We start from the raw sequence: 20,539 nt of genomic DNA, 5'->3' as shown, positions 1-20,539 counted from the left end.
GCACCACTCAACTTCTATGAGGGCAAGAAAGTGTGACACTGAGCCAAAACAATGTCTGTCTTCAGAGGGGAGGCCATTGGTGCTGTGTGGCAGACAGCAATCGCTGTGTGATACCTCTCCCTCCAGAGCAGGTAAGCACAATCAATGGGTATAGGCCTTCTGGGGATGTCCTCATTTGTGCCGCTGCCTTTCAGCGCAAACACTGGAAAGGTTTGAGCTAAGTGGTTTTGCTGACAGTGATTTGCTGCCTAAACTGTGAAAACACAGAGGATTGCTCCTCTTTTTTTGGCTGTAGGTGCAGCACCACCCTAGTGGAGCACAGGACAGGGCTTTCTCTAGAGCTGGATGCTCTGTGCTTTCCATAGTGAAGGTAACGGGACATTACCCAGGTGGCTTTTCCCTCCCCTCTGTTGCTGTGGTGACACAATGCAGATGCTTGCCAGTATGCCCAAGCCTAACCTGAGGAGCTCAGCAGGCTCCCTCATGGCCTCACTCAGCAGAAAACAAAAACATCCAGAGATTCAGCATTGCCTTACATCATCCTCCTTTGCCCAGTGAGCGACAGCTAACCCAGAGGCAGGTAGTTACTTCAACATGCTAGATAAGTCTCAAATGCCCTTGAAATTTGTATTTAAAACGGTTATGACCATTTTCCAAGTGAAAATGCTGTGAGGATGTGTCTTAAACATATTTCTGTCCATGTCTAGCCAGCCTGGATTTCTCCTGGCACTGGCAACAGGCCCTCAGCAGAGTTCTGCCTGGCCAACCACTTGGAGGCCAAGAGCCTACACCTTGGTTGCTAAAGCCACAGCACTCATCTACAGCAGGAACTCTGCAAGCGCAAACATGCTTATTTTTTAATTCTTGAAAATAAAAGCAGATCTGACCTTCTCCATGCTCATTTTCTCTGGCATCACAATGATACAGCGGTAACCCTTCACTGCTGCAGCCAAGGCCAGCCCAATTCCTGAAAGCAAGCAAAGACAAGTAGAACATGCAGTGAGGAGCAACAAAGAACAAACCCCACAATGCTAGCTTTGACATGCCCAGCTTTAATCAGAGTTTCAGAGGCTTCTGTACAGTGTCTTGGAGGGGTGGCAAAAGGAACATTTCTGGCTACTGAGGAGAACTGATACTGCTAGTTCTTTGAGGATCACAGGTAACAGAAAGTTTAGCCAAGGGTGGGAAAACTTGCCACATGCTAACTGCTAGCTTTATCACATGCACATCACCTTCCCTCGTCTCATCCACTTCGTTTTTACAGAAGTAATTTGGGAATGAGCTTTAAGCTAAAGAGGACTAGAGCAATTATTTTGATACTGTCAGAAGAGCATTAGAGCCTCTATTGACTCACTTCTGCATTAAAACCCTAGTTTGCAGTGTGCTGAAACTAAGTCCTTTTTAGAAAGACACAATTAAATGCTGTTTGTGACTGAGGTTCCAATGCACTATGTCCAGCTGCTACCACAGTGATGTAGCTCAACTGTTAGAGACAGATTCCATTTCTACTTTAAAAATGTGCACCTCTAGCCCAATTTCTGCCTTCCAGCTTGTCACTGTCTGCCTGCCTGAAGAGCTAAGTTCAGAAGTGCATTCCCCACAGAAGCTTACACCTGTTATCACATCACCTCTCTGTTGAATAAGCTACACAGATCAAGTTAATTGATATGTGTCTGAGGTCAAGGCTGCATGGCACACCCCACCCCGGCTCTTCAGGATACCAGGAACAGTACCAACACATGCTCATGACAAAGCCTCACAGGCAGTTTACCCTACACAGAGACTTGCTTGTTCAAAGCTGGTTCTGTTTCTACATGGTGCAGGATTGCGTAGGGGTGTGGAAAAAAAACCTGTTCCTGTAACAGAAGCATAACTCACACCTCAATTAATTCAAGTAGTGCTTAAATATTTGGAAGGGAAAACCCAATTTTTTCCCAGTGTATTACAGATAAATATGGATGCCCATATGAAAAAAAAAAAAGAAGAAAGACAGCAAAGGCCTCGCTCTCACTAAGGCCAAAGACTGAAGAGAAACCATCCAGCACTTTCCTTTACAGTCTGTGATGAAAGCATTTTGAGACCTGAACTCTGACATTTTGTACTTTCTGCTACCGACCTGAAAACGCAAACATCAAAACAGGACTTTGGCTGAGGGAGAAGTGGGATGCAGAGAAGACAACAATATAACGCATTATGTCTCACATTTAACATATTCAGTAGTTCTGAGCAGTAGCCTAGAGCAAAAGACAGTTCTCTCAGGTTACTGTCTACCATGGTCTTTGCTTTTATACAAAAAGAAACAGCTTTCTGAAGTAATTGCCTGTATCTCATTCAGTTCTGCCTTCTTTCTATCTTTTAGATTCTGTGGCAAGGAGAACCACTTATGAGGTACTGACCCAGAAAGCAGGATGTCGTAGTATGATCACAGATACTGAAGGAATGCAATATATATGGATATTTTCCACTACATGCCATTGTTCAGGCAAAAGGTGTAGCTACAGTTACAAGGGCTTCAGTTGCACTGCACCCTCCCCACAGAGCAGCTGCTGAGCAAACAGCATCAAATATGAGTTCCCAGTTTTCTGCAGAGGAACTGGTCACAGATCAGCTCATCATCCCAGTCCCTCCATTAACAAACGCTGGACTAGATCAAAAGAACAAAAGGAAGATCTGCCTGGCCTGTGGCTATCCAAAGGCAACAGTGGATGCCCAGGAAAGAGTTTAAGAACAGGACAAGACACCTCTCCAGAGCACATCAGGCAGGAGAGTAGCTTGTAGCTCAGCTCAGGAACCTCCTCAGAGGAGGCAGTACATTTTATATTTAACTAGCTCAAAGGGGGAGAATTCCACGTATAGTTAGTCCCCACCAGCAGAGCAGCTTAACGAAAGTACATTGTGCTTTTATGAAGGAGCTTAGACTTAACTCCAGTCCGTTCACATCATCTGATGCTCTGCCCTGGCCCTTGACTAGCAGGACTTTCCTTCCTCCAGGCCTCCGAGGAAGAGACACTGACCCAAGTGTAATCTGTTGAAAATCCAGGTGTGCAAGGGCTATGGCAACAGACAGTGCTGTGTGGATGCAACTCATCTGCCATCCCAGCTGCAACAACATGGGAAAGGCTGTTTCTCAAACCAGGCCCATCTCACCTAACAAAGAGACCACAGGATTTCCCCTAACAGAATGGGAAGATCGATACACACCAGTCTTTTGGTGCCTCTTTTTCCTCACAATAATTTCAGTCAGACTTTAATTACCTAATAAGACCTAAAGACTCTAGTGAATCTGGCCTCACATTTATTTTAAAGCAAAGGGCCCCTGCAAATTTAGCAAACGTCCTTCCCAGCTGCTCTGGTCAGCACAGGACACCGCAGAATTGTTCCCTGTGCAAGATGGAAGAGGCACTGTTTCCTACACCATGCAGACTGGAAGGGAACCCCTTTCTCCTTGCACAGGCAGCCTTCATGATCCAATCTCACATCTGTGTCTCCCAGGAGAACCACCTCAGCACTCTTCCCCCACACTTTGTTAGGATCTCTTCATTCCCTACCTGTGTTTCCAGAGGTTGGCTCTATGATAGTGTCCCCAGGCTTCAAGATCCCAGCTTTTTCAGCATCCTCTACCATCCTCAGGCTGATGCGGTCCTTCACACTGCCCCCAGCATTGAAGAATTCACATTTTGCCACTGGAAACAAAGAAACCAAGCAGAGTTCTTAAAACAGCAATCATTTGCTAAACAGGCTGCTGATCCCCAACATACCTGCAAGAGCAGCTCTGTTAACACATCTGCTCAATTGACCTCCCCATTTTACAATACCACAGACAGGGTTTCAGTTTATAGAATCACAGAATGTCCTGAGTTGGAAGGGACCCACAAGGATCATGGAGTCCAACTTCTGTCCCTGCACAGGACAACCCCATAGTTCACACCATGTGTCTGAGGGCTTGTCCAGTCTCTTCTTGAACACTGTCAGGCTTGGGGCTGTGACACCTCCCTGGGGAGCCTGTTCCAGTGCTCCACCACCCTCTGGGGGAAGAACCTTTTCCTAATGTCCAACCTAAACCTCCCCTGGCACATCTTCCTGACATTCCCTCAGGTTCTGTCACTGGTCACCAGAGAGAAGAGATCAGCATCTGCCCCTCCTCCTCCCCTTGTGAGGAAGCTGTAGCTGCCATGAGGTTTCCCCTTGGTCTCCTCTTCTCCAGGCTGAACAAACCAAGTGACTTCAGTTGCTCCTCATATGGCTTCCCCTCCAAACCCTTCACCAACTTTGTAGTCCTCTTCTGGAAACTCTCCAGTAGCTTTATATCTTTATCACAGCATCTCCACTGTTATGGGTCACAACAACAAAGCAAGTTTGGTACTTGATGCTGGCCACAGAAGCCAGTAACCTGTACTGTCAGTCTCCTCAAAATATGACTCCTCCTTTCATCCTCGCTCATTATTACAACCTCCTCATTAGGATAAAAAGCACCAGGGCTCTTCCAGTGCAATACCATGGGGGAAGAGAACTCTACCAACATGCCTTGCTCTTTCCCTGCTACATTCTCCAGCCAAAGAGGGTTTCTGATCAAACTGGAAGTTTCTCCTCTTGTTCAGCCTACACTTTCACTTCAGCACTAATCCCTTCGATGGTATTAAACACCACCTTTCAGGACTCTGATCAGAGCCTCCAGGTATCTCGAGTACAGTGGGTTTAAAGCAATCAAAACCATCCACTGACAGTTTAATTCCTTTCATTATTTTCAATTAGCTCTAGTGGTAACTGCAGATCTGCATTTTACACACACTGATGAATACGAGAAGCAGTCAAAAACTTCATACAAATTATTTAAAATTAAAAAAATATTTTCTATGAAAAAGTTTTACTTTTTCTACAAAATTGGAAAGGCTGCAGGAAATATCCTTATGAAGTACAAAGTGAAAGATGTTTTAGATGACCAAATACTAAAAACCTGAAATTCTGCCAAAGAAAAAGAAGAAATTTTCTCACCATTTTCTGAAGGGTACCTGCACTTCTCCTACACCCATGTTACATGAAACTACTAACCAGGATCACCCAAGTTTCTGAAACAGTATTTCTTATTTCGATTTTCTGCCTGCAGCAGTACTCACAGAGTTCACACTTGAGCCCATACTGCTTCCCAATCTTGTTGATTCGCACCAAGGGAGTACTGCCAATTTTATTCAAGATGCTTGGCAGGATTTTCAGAGGTTCTGGCCTGGTACACATACAAACAAAGTCAGTGCATTCACAGTAGGGGCCACAGGCAGGTCACACAAAAGTAATGAAGCATTTCCAATGCTTTTTATTTCAACTAGCTTTCTTCCACCCCTTTATCAGGCTAGTTATTCTAGATACTTTAGTTTAAAAGAATGCCCATTGGGTACAAATTCACAAAACATCAGGTCCTTGATCCAGAACAAGGATTAATCAGACACCAAAGCAAGTGCTGACACAAGAATGAAGTGTTCTGCACTTCCTCCCAGCATGAAATAGCTTAGCACTGCTCAGAGTCAGCTATTTTACAAGCAAAAGGCATTAACAGTGCAATCTTTCATCTAGTCAGGGAACTGCTTGCCAGGTTACTTAAAATAAGTTAGTTCCAGTCCATGTAGTTTCAGATCTTTGGTGCAAGGCCCCTTGTATGCATAGTCTGGGTTCCTAGCTTTGCTTATATGTGGAAATTAAGAAGTACCAGCATATCTACATGCTAAACTACATCAATTTAAATCAGTAATCTTTCATTAAACCCACATGGCTCTGAGGGGACTTGGATTAGTGCTATACACAAAGCTCAGCAAATAAAAGTAATACTTACAGAGTAGTATGGCGATGAGGGGAGGCAGAGAGGGGTTTCCCAAGCTTCCACGTGCATTTGCTAGGTGCATCAGGGCGGATCCACACTCTTTCCTTCTCATTAGCCTTGCAGTTCTCATCGTCCATCCCATCAGGGAGAAAATGTTTCCCAGGTACGTGAGGACATGAGTTTGTATTTGGCTTCTCCTGGGAAAGAAGCATAGGCATTTCATGCTTGGGAGAGGGGGAAAACGGAAAGAGAAAGAAGATAAGGGGAAAAGAACAACACAAGAAACTCCACCCAAAAGAAAAAAAAAAGGAAAAAAAAAAAAAAAGAGAGAGAGAGAGCAATTAGCATGCCGTGCAGTAATGAGCTCAAAGCATCTTTTGAGACTATCAAAGTTATTTAAGTTACGCATCATGGGAAACCACATAAGTATCCTCCCTACTACAGCTAAAAATTGTGCTACTACTAAGTCCTTATTTTTGTCTCTGTCCCTTCACCAACGCATCTATTTCCAAATGTAGTGTTTCAGTACACAGTTTTTCTGAGGGAAACCTGAACAGAGAGAGCAGTATTTCCTATAAGCCAGACGGGGCAATGGCAACAAGTAGCTTTTAACACCCAAGAACAGGTTCTGCCACCAAATACAAGAGATCCTATCACTGTATCTATGACCCAGGTACCAGAGGAGAGACCACAGTACCTCTCAGATTAATCCCATCCTCAAGTGTCCCAGTCTTTTTCCCTTAAATGAAAAATGTCACAACAAATGGGTATTTTAATGGTCAGTTGGTATTTCCACAGCACTGTGAAGCTGGAAAACCATTTCAGCACAATCTTGTTTTGCCAAATCCTTATCACCAAAACAAGAATTTTGCACTGTAATGCTGAGTGCACAAGTGAAGATAGCTTAAACACACTGAATAAATACCTTCCATAAATATCAAGAAAACAGGACTAATCTCATGGGAAACAACCATCCCACACCAAAAAACAGCTCTCTAAAATAAAACTCTGCATTGCTACTTTTGGTCATGACGGAAAACTCTTCCAGAAAGGCCGCTGGCTTCAATAGCACCTACCTCTACAGCATTCCAGCTAAAAATCTAGAAATCCCTCTGAAAACAGACAGGGTTCTCCCAATTTCTGGTGACAGAAAGACAGGTACACAGTATTCCCCAAAGAACAATGGGTACCTTAGACACAGAAACAGGCCTTTCTGATATCACATTCTCCATGTCCTTTGGTGAAGGCGATGGCACAGTAGACCAGACTTTCTTCAGAAGACTGAGTACTGCTGGTCACAAGTCTGGAATTCTCTTCAAAGCTGCAAATCACACAAGTTAGGAAAAAAAAAACAAAACACAAAACCACTTATCAGGAAACAGTCTCTCATAGGGGTAAAACACAAGTCCCGCTGTCACAGGGAAAAAAGAAGCTGCAAAACAAAGTGAAGATGACTTGTATGAAGCAGATTTAAAAAACAACAGTAACAACAAAAAGTTATGCAGCAGTGGTATTGTGCAAGACCAATGGAGGGTCTCCTGACCCTGGTCTTCCTGCGTTACCTGGTCTTCCCTCTGCCCTGGCCTCCCCAGCTCAGATCTAGTAAAGTCAGCAGAAAACACTCTATTGGACTGTCAGCAACTCCCTAAGCTTGACAATCAAAGTAAGATACTTCTAGAGACACCAAGGGTGAAAGGACTTCATGGAGCTATCACCAAAAGATGCTGTATACAACTTAGGAAAAGGCTCTGTATACAAGCACTTGCAAGGGCCTCTCTACGCTTATGATTATCTAAATCTCACTAGTTCCTCCCAAGACTGAATCAGCGTTGAATGCACAATTACAGCGATGTTGGATTCAACACATACAGCAAACATTTCAAACACAAGGAATCCTTCCATCAGGCTTTCCATTTCAGAAATTGGCAAATATAAAACAGAAGCAGTAAGTTCATTTCTCTTACTCCAGTCAGTTGTTCAGAGCCTGCATGCTCCTACAGCTAGCTGTCCTTCCTTCAATTGAAAGAAAAAAATCTGGCTGAAGTCTTGGAAAGCATGGTTTGTTTCCCCTTCCCCCCTAACATTTGTTTATCGCATCACCATTTTGCAGGAGGATTCATGGCTATTTCCATTACTGAACTGTGGTAGGCCTGGAAAGGGTCTCTGGCCTCATCCTCCTTCTTCTGACAAATGTACACAAAACAGACACAAGTTTAGATCAGGCAGAGTTGATGACCTGATCATCAACATTTTATGGTGTCTGAAGACACCATAAAAATGAGTGATCGCTATTCTACATCTATTCTGACGAAGAACTATGACAAATTAATTCTTTTCCCAACTTCTTCCTCCCTCTTCTATCTACCTGAGGTACAACGAGGATATGTCAGCCGCAGAAGTGTGGAAAGCAAATGAGAACTGTTATGTCTTGAGCAGACTAATTGAAAACTGGAATAGCTGGAAATTTCATTTTGAAGAGCGATTTTGGTCTTGTCAAGACTGAAAGCAAGATTTTTTTCTGGTTCATTTGGAAGCTTCCAGTGCTTGCTGGAGTGAATCCTTTGGCAGTCATGCTTTATAGCATGAGCAACAGTGACGGTTTTCCACCTTTCCCTTACACATTCTTAGGATCTGATCTACCCTCCACCTCAACCTTTTGTCCTATCCTTGTATTGCAACCTGAGAATGAAAGTACATGGATTTTCAATGACTGTCCCCTGAAAATATTCCCAAGAGCAGATTACTTCTCTACATATAGCTGCACTTGCAATGTAAATCTTAACGTAACAGTTGCTCATAGGGTGCATAATACACTGTAATTCAGTAACTTAAGATTTCAGAAGGCAGAGGACAGCACAGACTGGGTCAAATGGATTTCTGATATCACACAAATTTGAACTCAGTGAAGTTTACTGGGGATTAATATTACGCATTACTATTATTATGTGTAAAAATACTTTCATTACTTAGTTAAATGATGATAGTTTTTTACCAATAATTCCACTTTTGTCAAGCAGAATGCCATTAAAAATACTCTATCATTTAGTAATATCACGTCATAATATTAACCAACCTAATTTTCCCACATAGACACTTAACACAGTTTTTGTATGCCTTTCTTCACTTAAGAGTCTTCTTCTAAATAGTTTTTAACACACCTACCTCAGCTCTAGCTACTCTCTTTTGTAGCAGGAAAAATCCCAACAGCTATTAAACCTTATCTTCTCATTCATACCTGGCTTGGCCTGCCCTTAACCTTTTATTATCACGCTCTAACACTATTATTATACCTTATTGCTCTCTACAACTACCTGAAAGGAGGTTGGACTGAGGAGAAGTCAGTCTCTTCTCCCAGGTAACGAGGGACAGAATGAGAGGAAATGGCCTCAAGTTGTGCCAAGGGAGGTTTAAGTTGGATATTGGGAACAATGTCTTCCCAGAAAGGGTTGTCAGACACTGGAACAGGCTGTCCAGGGAAGTGGTGGAGCCACCATCCCTGAAGGTGTTGAACAGACATGGAGATGAGGCTCTTAAGCACGTGGGTTAAGCAACAGGGTTGGACTCAATGATTTTGAGGGTCTCTTCTAACCAAAATGATTCTATGATTCTATCTGATGACACATTGGGAAAAAAGTCTGAACCACAGGATCAGTGAACTTCAGCATTTGATCCTGCAAGTCAGCATGCACCACTAACCACTACCGCCTTATGCACACCAGTTCCTTTCTTTCACGCTGATTTGAAGAAAATGTCTAAGGCATTTAAACTGCCCTCCTTTAGGAAAAAAAAAAAAAAGCCTCAGAATGTGCCAACTTTACAGACTAAAGCTTGAAATAATTCTTCTGGATGTAAAGACTCCCATGACACCAAAAAGATATCATTCTACTTTATTTAGGTTAATAGATGCCCAAGAGCCAAGATGGGCTGCATCCTGTTCCGGATGACTGACCAGGACTAGACTGAGAGACCAGTCCAAGAAAGCTAATAATCCCATAAATACACACAATCTAACACTAACCAGTCTTTCTTACCAGAAACGAGCTTACTTCTAGTTCCAGAGTGAAACCCAGCCCTCATCTCTACTTCTAGAAGGTGCTTGATTCACAGTTCAGAATATCAGCAGGTTTTTTTAGTGAAGAAAAAACACTGGGGAAGTTTCAGTTCTTTCTGTGATCCACATCCACATGCTCCTTCATACAGCTGGTGTGCAATACTGGACATAGACAACAACTGCTTCTGCCCACAGGTAACACTGACAATACTGACAAGCCCATCAAATAAAGGTACCTTGCTGCAAAAGGATCAAACTATTCCAACGTCCAGGAAGAAAAAGTGCAAGGAGTTATAGAGAGGAAACAGCAGATTTTGTTCATCTTCTAGGTTTTCATAAAATAGGAGTGCAAAACCTTTAAAAGGTTTAAATCACCAATCCCCAGTGTCCTTCAAAAGGTTCCAAATTTGGTAGAAAGGGAGATAAATTTATTGCAGTAAAAGTTTAAGAGGTTTCAACAAGTAAGTACTTGTTCTTCGTATTGATGACAGGAAAGAAATAAACATGTCTCTCTTCAAAAGCTGCCTTTTGGAGTGGTCCCTCTGAATGAGGCAAGACAACACCATCTCATTTCTTCTATGGCAAGACAAAAATATCCACAATTCACTGCAACACCCATCCCCTCTTGAACTAGAAACAGCAGAAGGAGAAAAAGCTGTATTTATTGCCTGCAACTAAGCTATAAAATTCTGTCATGTGTTTAAAGGAATGGCAATACTTTGATGTTTGATCAAAGCCTCAATAATGGGGCTAGAACTTTGAAGAAAAATGAGAGAGAGAAAAAGCTAACCACAAGCATTGACAACAAAAATCCTGACATCACATTCTAACCCTATACGACATCATTTATTGGAAAAAACACAAGTTCCTGTTCAATATACCGCTTCAAATAATTTTATCAGTCATTATTTTTAAATACCCTCACACCCATACAGCCCAAAGTATGCCTACATACATTTATAAAGTCAAATTCTAATCATGCTGGTAGAGAATCCATCTCAGCTATAGTCAACCTACTATCTTAGGGTTTTGAAGGACAAAATCTTAGGGAAGACTTGATTGCTCTCCACAGAGAATTCTTACTACAGCACTCAGTGGAGACATAAAAGCACATGCAATGGCTTACAGTTCTACCTAAGAAACAGGTCAAGAGCTCAAGAGTGACTTGTCATGTTTTGAACCAACAGGAAGACCTCAGATCTTTGAGCTCCTTCAGTGCTACTGATGAGCTTCTTGACACACCACCCAAAACATCCAGCCCTAGATGATGCAACTTCATCAAAACAGGAGGCAGAGGTGGTTGGTCTAGGACATCCAGATTCCCACCATGATCCTGCCTACAGGCCTAGATCAGGCCATAGGGAGCTGGTGCATCTTTTTAGTGGGGAGATCTTTAGGTAACAAAGGACAAGGGGCGAGTAGAAATCACCAAAACAGAGGACAGAAACTCCTTTGCTAGTCTGACCCTCTTCTCTGTCTTTCTTCTGGTAATGCAGGCTGGGGAGACCAGACAAGAGAATGGCAACTCTGCTTCTCTAAGTGCAACTGAACACTGCTCAGAAGAGTCTGAGGAAGATAAGCTGCAGGAAAAGATGCCCATCTTCAGGAAAGAAATTCTGTCAGCCTAAATTTAAGTTTGCTGTAAAAGGGAATACTCCTGTAACTAGCTGGGGGTGTGGGCAGAGTCTAACTAGAAAAGCCTGACTAACTTCTGCCATTATACCTGCATAACCCCTGAGGCAGAAAAAATCAGAAAGACAATTTACAAAGGCACTTAAACCTAAGGGATTGGGACACAGGCCAAGGTATGAGATCCAGAAAGCCTCACAGACAAGGCTCACATCTCCAGATCCATCTCCTCAGGGAACCCAAGACCTGAGCTATTTCTCAATGCCTGCAGAACAGGATTGATGGCCAGTGAGTGAAATCAATCCCTAGACTGAACTGAACTCACTCCATAGATAAAGAGCTACAGTTTCTAAGGCTCTTTACATTATACAATGTCAGCACTAATGCAGACATTTAAAGAGTACCGTGTATGTGAGAACCTAATTAACTTGAGTCTTGTCTGAAGCTGAAATGAAGCTGTCTAAAAGGCAGGTGTAAGAGATGGATGAGATGCCCCAAGGGCTGACTACTCAGCAAGTGATGAGATACAGAGTTGCATCATGCTGTGGCCTGAGAATGGGAAACTTGGACGTTAACCAGGTACTTTACTCTGTGAACAAGCAAACCACTACAAAACAGTTGTTCTGCTCATTCTGAGTATCACGGGGTCTTAGAGAGCTTTAGGATCTTTACAGGTTAACAGATGTAGCAGTACCCATCCAGGCTTTGGAAGATGTTTGGAAACACCACAGCTACAAGAGATTCAGGAGACAGTGAAACATCTATTTTTTTAATTATTATTATTATTATTATTTAGTTTAGTCGTTTTTACTTCCCTCCACCCTGCTACTTCCTCAGTAGCAGGCAACCATCACTTCTATGTCAGGAGATATCAAGTGACTTGAAGCTACTGGAGTATGAATTAACAACACCATGGCTCTAGGAGGAAATACTGAGAATTGACTCTTATCTGTTTCCGTCTACAGAGCAGATGAGCACACGTGTGTTCTCTCAATGATCACCCTTCCTTTCAAGAATGGACTAGCATGCTTCTAAGCCTCCTGGTAGGAAATGAGTAGCTCTTTAATGCCTCTGTAACACTGCAAAGATGGTAAAACTTCAACAGCAAAGCAACTACCATTGCCAGGACAACTGTTATGCTGGAGATCAGCCAGTGAAAACATGAAAGTGTTCATCCTGCCTTTCCCCCACAGAAGGGAAGCTGCACATGCAGCTGTAACACAGGTGTCTTGTGACATCTGCATTTCCTGACTTCACTCCAACCTTGTCTGAACTTACCTGGTAAGTCTTCTCAGTGAAGAATGATATCTTCCGGGAGCACGACAGCATTAAAGACTGGATGACAACTTACTGCATTTTCACCTGCTGCAGTCAGAAACTTTCATTATCTCTTTCTCTGCTTCTAGTTCTCTTTCCTAAGTCAGCACACAAAAGTTGGACCAACACTACAACCTGAACCCCACTCTTCATCTGTCCAAACTCGCCTAGTCCAGGGAGGGAAGCATTCCATGCAAGACAACAGAAGCAAGTTGGCCAGCATGACAAAAGGAGTTGAAGCTCTGCTCTCAATTTCTGACCAGGTCTGTAAAACAAGTAGACACATAGCTTCCCTCTCCTGGCGTTATCAAATGCCCTCCCCAAGGCATCCTATCTTTTGTTAGCACAGGGACCTGTGATAAAGGTTGGCAGAGAAACACTGGTCACCACTGCCTGGGGTAGAAGCCAGCTTTTTTGCTCATGCATGTTTAGTCGGAAAGATGAACCACAGCCCACTTTGGCTACATCTGTAGAGCTTTTGGCAGGCACCCACAAGCACCATACACACTGCCACCTGCCTAGTTCCTATTGATCTCACATGCAGACAGCCAACAGCTGCCAACAGCCAGAGGCCATCCCATCCCAGCCGTCCTGGCAGCCAGCTGTGCCACCAGCGCCAGGTCGGTGACGTACCTGAGCCAGCACACACGTTCCAAGCACATGGGCCCCCATGACCCTTGCTACCAACCACAAGTTTCAGAAATACTGTTCTGGCTTCAGAAAAGCAGGCTGGTTATTTCACAGAGGGTCACAATGGGATATTAGAGCCACCAACTAATATCAAAAAGGATGACCTGCCCAAATTCCCCAAGTACTGGACCTAACCAAGCACCTAAACTGTACTTCATCAGTAGTGATCTCGCTACAGCCATGCTCCTACTGATAAATACCAGGTCCTGAACAGGTCTCTGATTTCCAGGAGATACATTTCCTCCTCTGACATAAAATCCCCAGGTTTCACCTATATCCAGGCTCTTGAGCTTTCCTTCATTTCTGCAGCACAAGTGTTGCAGAACACTGAACTCTCATGCCTCACATCAGCAAACAGACTCATTGAAGGGGTAAACAGCCTGAGCAACTTTGCTGGAAGAGGGCCCAGCAATCCAAAACCTCCATGGTCAAAGACTTTAGGATTAAAAAAAAAAAATTAATTAAAATACACAAACAAGAATGGAAGAGGAATTGCTTGTCTTTCAAGCAATGGCTGGTTCAGCAGCATGCCAGCAGCACTACTAACATTGCTACTGAAGTGGGTCTCACAGGTCTCAGCCAAGTTCAGTCCCTTCCTAATACGGCAAGTGCAATGCATACAGTAAAGTATAAGACAAGAAGCTTCTTGGTCCACAGTGTTAATCAGACTTGACAAAAAACATGGGCAAGATCCCACCGCGGTACCCGTGAGAACAATGAACAGGCCAAGAACGGCTGTAGAGCTGATGGGAACGCCGGAGATGAAAACAAAAGGTACAGCGTTATCTTGCAAGGCTGCAGAAGCTGCAAAAAGGCTCCTGCCGCTCCCTCCCTCCCTCCCGGCGGCGGCCGCCCGGAGCATCCCCAGCAGCGGGCACCCCCCGCGGGCACGCCAGCCACGAAGGGGAACTGCCCATTCCTATCTCTTAATTACAAAATGGTAAGAAAAACCCATCCGCATGACACAACCACAATCACCCCCCAGCCCGCAGCCCTCCATCCTTCCCTGCGGCCCGAGGGGAGCGTTCCCCAGGCACTCCCCGCCGTGCCGCACCGCCGCCCCGCCTCTCCTCCCCCAACCATCGCGGATGATGCAACGACCAGCAAGCGGGATGCAGCCGCCCCTGCCTCGTTGCCTCCCGCCCCGGCTACGGCCGGCACCTCACCCAGGTGAGCCGGGCGCTGCCCAGGCCCCGCCGCCGCGGCGCACACCGGCGAGGAGAGGAGAGAGGGGAGGGGATGGGATGCGATGGAATGGGACGGAGGGACGCGACCACGACCAACCGAGCACGGGGGTTAAAAGGAGCCCGCGAGCCCCGTGGCCCCGCCCCGCCTGACGCCGGCCCCGCCCCGCCTGGTGCGGGCCCCGCCCACCTCCTTCCGAGAGGACCGAGCGGGAGCGCGCACGGCGATTGGCCGCCACGGAGGCGTTGGCGAGGTAGCAGCCAATGGGGAGGCGGCGCGCGGCTACGGGGCACTGCGGCCTGCAGCCCTGTGGTGTGTGGGCGGCCGTGTGGCGTCGGGCCGCGGGTGGCCGGCGCTGCCGCTCGGGGGTCGGGGGGTGGCAAAACCATCGGGCTTCTCCCAGTGGCCCCGACGGAGGCTGGCGCGAAGTCTCTGGCGGGGTTGCGGCATCGAGGGGACGTGCCCAGGCCCGGCCTTTGGAAGCAGTACTAAGAATCATTTCATTTGGAAGAGATCCTCAAGATCTAGCATAACCATCAGCCTAGCTCTGGCACTAAACCATGTCCCTCAGAACCTCGCCTAAACGCCTTTTAAGCACTTCCAGGGATGGTGACTCCACCACATCCCTGGGCAGCCTGTTCCAATGCCTGACAACCCTTTCTGTGAAAAGCTGGTTCCTAATGTCCAATCTGAACCTCCCCTGGTGCAACCTGAGGCCATTTCCTCTTGTCCTGTTACTTGGGAGAAGAGACCAACCCCCTCCATGCTACAACCTCCTTCCAGGCAGTTGTAGACAGTGATCAGGTCTCTCCTCAGCCTCCTTTTCTCCAGACTAAACAGCCCCAGTTCCCTCAGCTGCTCCTCATCAGACTTGTGCTCCAGACCCCTCACCAGCTTCATTGCCTCCTCTGAACTCTCTCCAGCACCTCAATGTCTGTCTTGTAGTGAGGGGCCCAACACTCAACATAGGGTTCAAGGTGCAGTCTCACCAGTGCGATGTGGCTGTAGGCACCAGCTGTAGGGAGGACCTGGCACACAGACTGCCTGTAACACCTGAGCGCTGCAAGTGTTAGTGGCTGTTTTAGAAAAACACCCACTGCATCTGAGGGGGCTGCTGTGAGGGGAGTCTGATGGTTGGGGCTGCAGCCAGATGTTCCCCCCGACACCTGAGCCCCCTGGAAAGGCCTCGGGGTTGTGCTGCATCAGGGCACCCAGCCTTGTGCCGCTCATTGCAGACGTGTCAACGCTTGTTCACATCTGCATCAGGGGAGAAAGAGGGCCCAGCATCTCTGGGTCTCATGTCAAAGCCTGGAAATACCCAGCCCCACGCAGGGAGGACCTGGTGAATCCCCCAGCTGGGAGCTGCGGGCTGGAAGTGGTGCTACAGAAAACAACTGCTGAAACAAACCCACACCACTCCTTTCACTAGTGGTAGCTGTGCCACAGATCAGGAACTCAGTTTATCCCAAAAGGTGCCAAGACCTCAATATGCCTCTGAGAAAAACCTAAACACTTTCTCTGCCATCTTGAACCTTTTGTGAGGCTGTGTTCCAGCCAAATTCACTTCATCTCTGTGAGTCCTTATGGCACCAATGCAATGGATAGTTATTGTACTCTGATGTAATTATTACACTTCTGGTGGTGCCAAGGAAGTCAGAGTCACAATGGTTGCAACCGCATTGCCCTGAATGGAGCTTTATGATGTACAACGCAGGGCACAGATGAATTTAAGGCATTCAATACAAACTGTCTCAGAGTAACTTGACAGCCACAAGGTGCTGCTTTCAGCTCATTCAGAAAGTTAAAAAGCAAAACAGAAATCCTTGCATGAAAACATGAGATACCAAAAAGGCTTACCAGAGTGAAATGTCTTGAGAATGTAGCTTGTTGCTGTAGAAAGTCCAAGCAGCTATTTCTTCTGTATCTATAAAAAACACCAATAAAGAGAAAAGCAATTCAAGGTAGCTTTATTTTAGAATATGACTCACCCTGAAGTGTTCCACATGTTTTAGGTAATCAAAGAAGTAGAGACAACTGTATGTGTCCATCTGTACATATAGATCGTATAGCTATTTGGAGAGTATTGCATCCTGTACGAAAATAAAAAGGAACAGAATGTCTTAATCAAGTGGTAAAAATGACAGAAGAGACTTTACAAATGGATGTGACTGGTATGAAGCTAAATGACCAGTCTTAAGGTTACAGTGAGTCAAGGGTCTCTGGTAAGAAAATGGACCATGACTAGAACATAGGGTGAAATCTATGAAAATAAAACACAGGAAAAACACCGAGCCATTATAAACAAATCAAGAAGAAATCCAGGTACTTTATATCAGCCTTAAATAAACAGCAACACTAAGGCAGCTGTTTCATTGCACATGCTAAAAATCCACAGTCAAATTATACAGAAAAATCCATGTTGATGAGAAATTCCATTATTTTTTACCTGCCCCTTTCTGGATCAAAGTAGATGTAAACCTACTTTCAATTCCATATTGTTATTCTCATTTTCCTAAAGAAAGATTTATTAGAAAATACTGCTGTTAAACAGGACAATTATTTAAATCGCAGTTTGCCTAGGTAGTTATATCTGAAATATACATGTAAAGTGAGGTTCGCACAGGCAACCATTAGCCCCTCTGGCAAAACACCGATTGGAAAAGCATATGGAATCAGATTCTGGCTTGCATTTCGTGCAGCTAAATTAGAGAATGGCACAACAGGAATACAGAGTGTGAACATGGTGACATTATGAATGCCTGGCCCTTGGAATGGGTGTCAGACAAACCAGAGATTTACAGAGACACCAGGCCACACATGAAGCTCCGCCGCAAAGCGCAGCAAAGAAAAATCCATTAATATTTAGAACAGAATGGGTGCAAGTGTTTGAAAACTGAAGTTGTACCCACAGAGGGTAGCCAAGGAGGGGTAACCGTACCTCTAACGCCTTTCAGGAGGGACTGAGGGAAGAGGCACCGGTCAGCTATTCTGTGAAAAAGTGCCAGCCTCACAGCTACCACTGCAGCTTCAGGCAGATGGGCATCAAGATACGAAATCGGCAGCACAGATGGATTTGCCAGATCCTGTAAAATGTAAACCAGATACCTCACAGCAGACTTGTAAGCCCAAGTGATTAGGCTTGTTGGAAACTATTTAAACATAATATGTGAGGCTAGTGAGAGGGATTCGTAATTGCACCACAGCTCTCTGCATTCAAAATTCTATCTCCTTTACTGTGGCAGCAGCCAGGTGGAGGTAAACTGGCAACACTTAAAAGAAAATGGGAATTTTGACTTAAAAACCATTGACTTAAACCCCCATGACTTAAAAGATATCCACAGCAACACCAACCCACATTGTACCATTGGCATTAGTGGCATTAAAATCAGATGTGGTAGCTGGGAATGAGTACAGAAAGCTTTTCTCTGCCCCACTGCCTGCTAATTTGACCCACTATGGCTGAGCCCAGTCAGTGGGACACTTAAATTACGCTTCGACGCAGCCTTGCAAATAACTCCTATAAATCAGCAGGTCACTGTCAATTTCATAAGTGGAGCCACTTAAGCTATTTCCTGAGACCTGACAACGCTTAAGACTATTTTTCTCCTTCAGGCATGCTGAAGACTGAAAGGTCAAGGAGAGAGATCCTTTGGACAACTGCAATCAGTCATCAAAGAGAGGGGAAAAAGGTAAAAGCAGTTGTGGTAGGATCACTGAAGGAGAAAGATCAGGTGAAGAAGGCTTTTTATGAGCAACTAACGAAGTCACCCAAAGCATCAACAGTGCTTTAGTGGTACCTAGAGCCCTTTTGGGAAGGAAGAGCACAAGGTTATCGCACAAGCTCATGGAAATGTTTTTATACAAATGGAGGGCAAAGTAGTCCAAGAAGAGCTACTCCATATTTTAACTACATGGCAGAGGCTGCAAACGATTTGGAGGACAGAATGATAGTTCAAAGTGATCTCTGACAGACTGGAGAAATTAGATGAGAAAGTAAAATAGGAAGTTGGCCAATAAGGACAAATGCAAAATTTTGCAGCTAGGTGTGAGCAATATCGTCTTCTCGAGTAGCCACTATCTGGACAGCATTTGTGTAGGGTGGAAGATATGGCTATAGTGCCCTGCAAACTCTACGTGAGTCAACAGGGCCCTGCTGTTGTGAAAAAAACAAAACCAAACATCACACAGGGTTAAGCAAACAAGAATATGGTCTGTAGGACATATGGCACTCTCAGCACTGGTGCGCTTTGTTGAGGCACCATGTCCTATCTGGAATGCTGCATTTTAAAAAAGATATGGCCCATGTGGGACATGGCCTGAGGAGTACAAGAAGGTGTGGAGAGAAACATAGCCCAGAAGTAGAGACTGAAAGGAGTTGTACAGAGAGAACTGGGGGAAAAAAAAAAAGCAGAACTACCTTCATTGAGCTAAAGGGCAATGAGGAAGGGGGCAAACTATTTTTCATGTTCTTTCAGAGTAGGAGAAAGTGGAAAATGTTAAAGTCACAGCAAGAAGGATTTGGGCAGAACATCAGAACCACAGCACTGGTCAGGCTGGGAGGCACGTCGGGACATCTGTGGTCCAGCCTACTGCTCAAAGTAGGGTCCATCCAGAGAGCAAGGCAGGTTGCTCAGGCCTTGTCCACTCAGGTCTTGAAGGCTTCCCAGGACAGAGACAGTGCCTGACTGTCCTCAAAGGGAAAATGTTTTCCCTACAGCCAGCTGGAACCTCCCCTCTGTCAGTGTATGACTTCAGTAAAGATCCTGCCTTTTCCTCTTGCTCACCTCCCCATAGGCACAGGGAGGTGGCTGTCAGGTTCCTCCACAGTCACCCCTGCCGCAGGCTAAGCAAGCCCTGCTCACCTGGGCTGTCCTCACAGGGCCACCACTCCAGCCCCTGACTGCCTTGGAGGCCCTGGACTCACTTCAGCTTACTGGTATCTTTTCCATGCTGGAGGCCCAAACCAACAGACAGTTTTGAGTGTGGTCTAACTCGTGATGAGTAGAGGGGCATAATCACTTCCCTCAGTCTATCGCTTGTCCCTGTCCATCCCACCAAGGATGCAGCTGGCCCTCTTTGCTCCCAGGACACACCATGACCTCACATCCAGCTTGCTGCCCACTGTGGCCCCAGGGCTTTACCTGCAGAGCTGCTCCCCTCCCAAGCAGTCCCCAGCCTGTGGCCTACCAAGGGTTGGCCCACCCAAGGGTAGGACTTTGTCCTTGCTGAGCTTCATGAGGTTCCTGCTGGCCCATCCTCCTAGCCTGTCCAGGTCCTTGTGGATGACTGTCTTACCATCTTGTGTCTCAGGTGTGAGTCCACTCTTGTGTCCCAGTCTGGTGTCATCCACAAACCCCATGAGGATGCACTCATTTTCTTCTCTAAGTCAGTGACAAAAATATTAAAACAGGACAGATACCAGCACAGACCCATATGGAACTGGTCTCCAGGGAAGGTATGAGCTGTTCATCACCACCCTCTAAACCAAATGACCCAGCTAGTTTCTCTGTCATCTGGCAAGACACTTATGCAGACTGCAATAATCCAGCTTGGATACCAGGGTGGAGTGAGAGACTGTCAGAAACCTTGCCCAAGTACTACGAAGAGGACATAATCTGCTGCTCTCTTTTCACCTGCAGATCTATTCCCTTTGCTGAAGATGGTCTTTCTGTAAAGTGTTAACAGCTACCACCATGTGTGCTTGAGAATCAAAGAGTTGTCCAAAGGACCAAAGGCTTCCCTCCTTGGAAGCTGAGCAAGAAGGGCAATTAAATGTCTCTCTGTTGTGGTTAACAGGGTCACATGAAACAGTCAAAAAATCATGAGTCAAACCACTCCGGAATGAAAAGACTGGCCCA

The 20,539-nt window shown here is 45.4% G+C and overlaps 1 protein-coding gene across 5 annotated transcripts in view; it reads right to left on the bottom strand.

Annotated features, from left to right (window-relative positions):
- LOC308047190 (cystathionine beta-synthase-like) overlaps nucleotides 1-14,782 on the bottom strand; it is a 29,758-nt gene extending 14,976 nt beyond the window's left edge. The window contains exons 1-6 of one of the 5 annotated variants that reach the window (XM_080355497.1): nucleotides 14,663-14,782; nucleotides 7,000-7,130; nucleotides 5,822-6,006; nucleotides 5,115-5,221; nucleotides 3,549-3,683; nucleotides 888-967 (exon numbers count right to left, since the gene is read on the bottom strand). In XM_080355497.1, the coding sequence (XP_080211623.1) occupies nucleotides 888-967; nucleotides 3,549-3,683; nucleotides 5,115-5,221; nucleotides 5,822-6,006; nucleotides 7,000-7,041 (549 nt within the window). In that variant the 5' untranslated portion in view covers nucleotides 7,042-7,130; nucleotides 14,663-14,782. Of the gene's footprint in view, nucleotides 1-887; nucleotides 968-3,548; nucleotides 3,684-5,114; nucleotides 5,222-5,821; nucleotides 6,034-6,506; nucleotides 6,621-6,999; nucleotides 7,428-12,767; nucleotides 12,900-14,662 lie in introns of those variants that run through there. The other 4 variants (XM_080355499.1, XM_080355498.1, XM_080355501.1 and 1 more) reach the window with 4 other exon arrangements.
- Between the last annotated feature and the right edge of the window lie 5,757 nt (nucleotides 14,783-20,539).

The sequence above is a fragment of the Nesoenas mayeri genome, assembly GCF_963082525.1.
Source record: "Nesoenas mayeri genome assembly, chromosome: 1".
In the NCBI taxonomy this organism is placed as follows: Eukaryota; Metazoa; Chordata; class Aves; order Columbiformes; family Columbidae; genus Nesoenas; species Nesoenas mayeri.
Note: the sequence above shows the minus strand (reverse complement) of the source record. Positions and strands in the feature narration are given on the sequence as shown.